The sequence below is a fragment of the Molossus molossus genome, unplaced genomic scaffold (genome assembly GCF_014108415.1).
Source record: "Molossus molossus isolate mMolMol1 unplaced genomic scaffold, mMolMol1.p scaffold_m16_p_7, whole genome shotgun sequence".
In the NCBI taxonomy this organism is placed as follows: domain Eukaryota; kingdom Metazoa; phylum Chordata; class Mammalia; order Chiroptera; family Molossidae; genus Molossus; species Molossus molossus.
Window position 1 is genome coordinate 102997068 of NW_023425401.1, and position 1563 is coordinate 102998630.

General features: G+C 54.6%; 1 protein-coding gene across 1 annotated transcript; it reads left to right on the forward strand.

Annotated features, from left to right (window-relative positions):
* Nucleotides 1-379: 379 nt before the first annotated feature.
* On the forward strand, nt 380-1270 carry TAS2R5 (taste 2 receptor member 5). Its single transcript, XM_036247519.1, has one exon. The coding sequence runs from the start codon at nt 380-382 to the stop codon at nt 1268-1270; it is 891 nt and encodes a 296-aa protein (XP_036103412.1).
* Nucleotides 1271-1563: the final 293 nt, after the last annotated feature.

The following is a 1563-nucleotide window of genomic DNA, read 5'->3' on the forward strand; positions in this document are numbered from 1 at the left end:
TGGACTGGACTCTCTTGTTGAGAGGTTTGGTCACATTATGTGCTGGGGTCTGGACGTCAGCCGATGACCCTGGAGAAGGAAAGCAGGTGTCTGTGTCACCGTTTCAAACATCTGAGTCGGCTCAGAGCTGATTCGTGTGAATGCAAATGCAGAAGGGCCCATGACTGAGTTCTTTGTTCCTGGTCACACTGTTCAGTCTCTGTTCGAGGGCAGGTTACAGAAGGGCAAGGCCAAATCCAGGTTTTCTGGTGTGAACGTTGACTGTGAGAGCGGTGTTACCCCCAGGGGATCTGACGCTCAGCCAGGAGCCTGGCACGTTCACCTGCGGGGAAGCAGAGCACCTCCTGAGACCTCCGGCGTGAGGGGCTCCTTCCCAACCATGCAGGTCACCGTCTTAGGACTGCTGATGGTGGTGGCTGTCGCTGAGTTTCTCATTGGCCTGGTTGGAAATGGAGTCCTTGTGGTCTGGAGTTTTGTAGGATGGGTCAGGAAATTCAAGGGGTCCTCCTACAACCTCATTGTCCTGGGCCTGGCTGGCTGCCGATTTCTGCTGCAGTGCTTGATCATGGTGGACTTAATCGTGTTTTCCATCTTCCAGAGCAGCTACTGGTTCCTCCGTCTCGGCGACCTCTGGGTAGTGGTCAGCCAGGCCAGCCTGTGGTTTGCCACATTCCTCAGTCTCTTCTACTGCAAGAAGATTGCCACCTTTGAACACCCGGTCTACCTGTGGCTGAAGCAGAGGGCCTATGTCCTGAGTGCCGGGTGCGTTCTGGGGTGCCTTCTGATCAATCTGCTGCTCGTAACCCAGATGGGCTTCAATCCCTGCAGTGCTCCCCCAGGGAACAGCAGCGTGGCGCACCCCGCCGCGCACTGCCACTATCTGTACATATTACAGCTCAACGCAGGAAGTGGGCTGCCCTTCTCGGTGTTTCTCATTTCCTCCGGGGCGCTCATCGTCTCTCTGTTTAGGCACCATAAGAAGATGAAGGTGCACACGGCTGGCAGGAATGATGCTCAGGCCACGGCTCACATCAGGGTCCTGAAGTCCTTGGTCTGCTTCCTTGTGCTTTACCTGGTTTACGTCGTGGCCAGCCCCTACTCCATCACCGCCAAGTCGTCCCCGGTTAGCCTCACCACCGTGCTCATCTCGGAGACGCTGATGGCCGCTTACCCTTCTCTGCACTCTGTCATACTGATCGCGGGGAACCCCAGGGTGAAGCAAGCGTGTCGGAGCACCCTGCGGAGGGCGGTGCGCGCGTGCCGGTCCTGAGCCTGGGCGCTGCGGAGAAGGAGGGCCGGGTCCTCTTTGGAGACGCTCTTTGTTAGCTCTCTGTATGACTCGTGCATCTTTAAAAAGTTTCCTTCTTTCACACAAATGGGCAACAGGAAATGCAGAACAAAAATCAGTACTATTACGCTCTTAGGAATGCAAAGTACGCTATTTTCATATATTGTAGAAATCAATGCTGGGGGTGGGGGCTGGGTGGAAGTGGACAAAGGGGGGGAAATGGGGGACACCTGCAATAGTGTATACAATACAAAATTTAAATAAAAAAAGAAAAA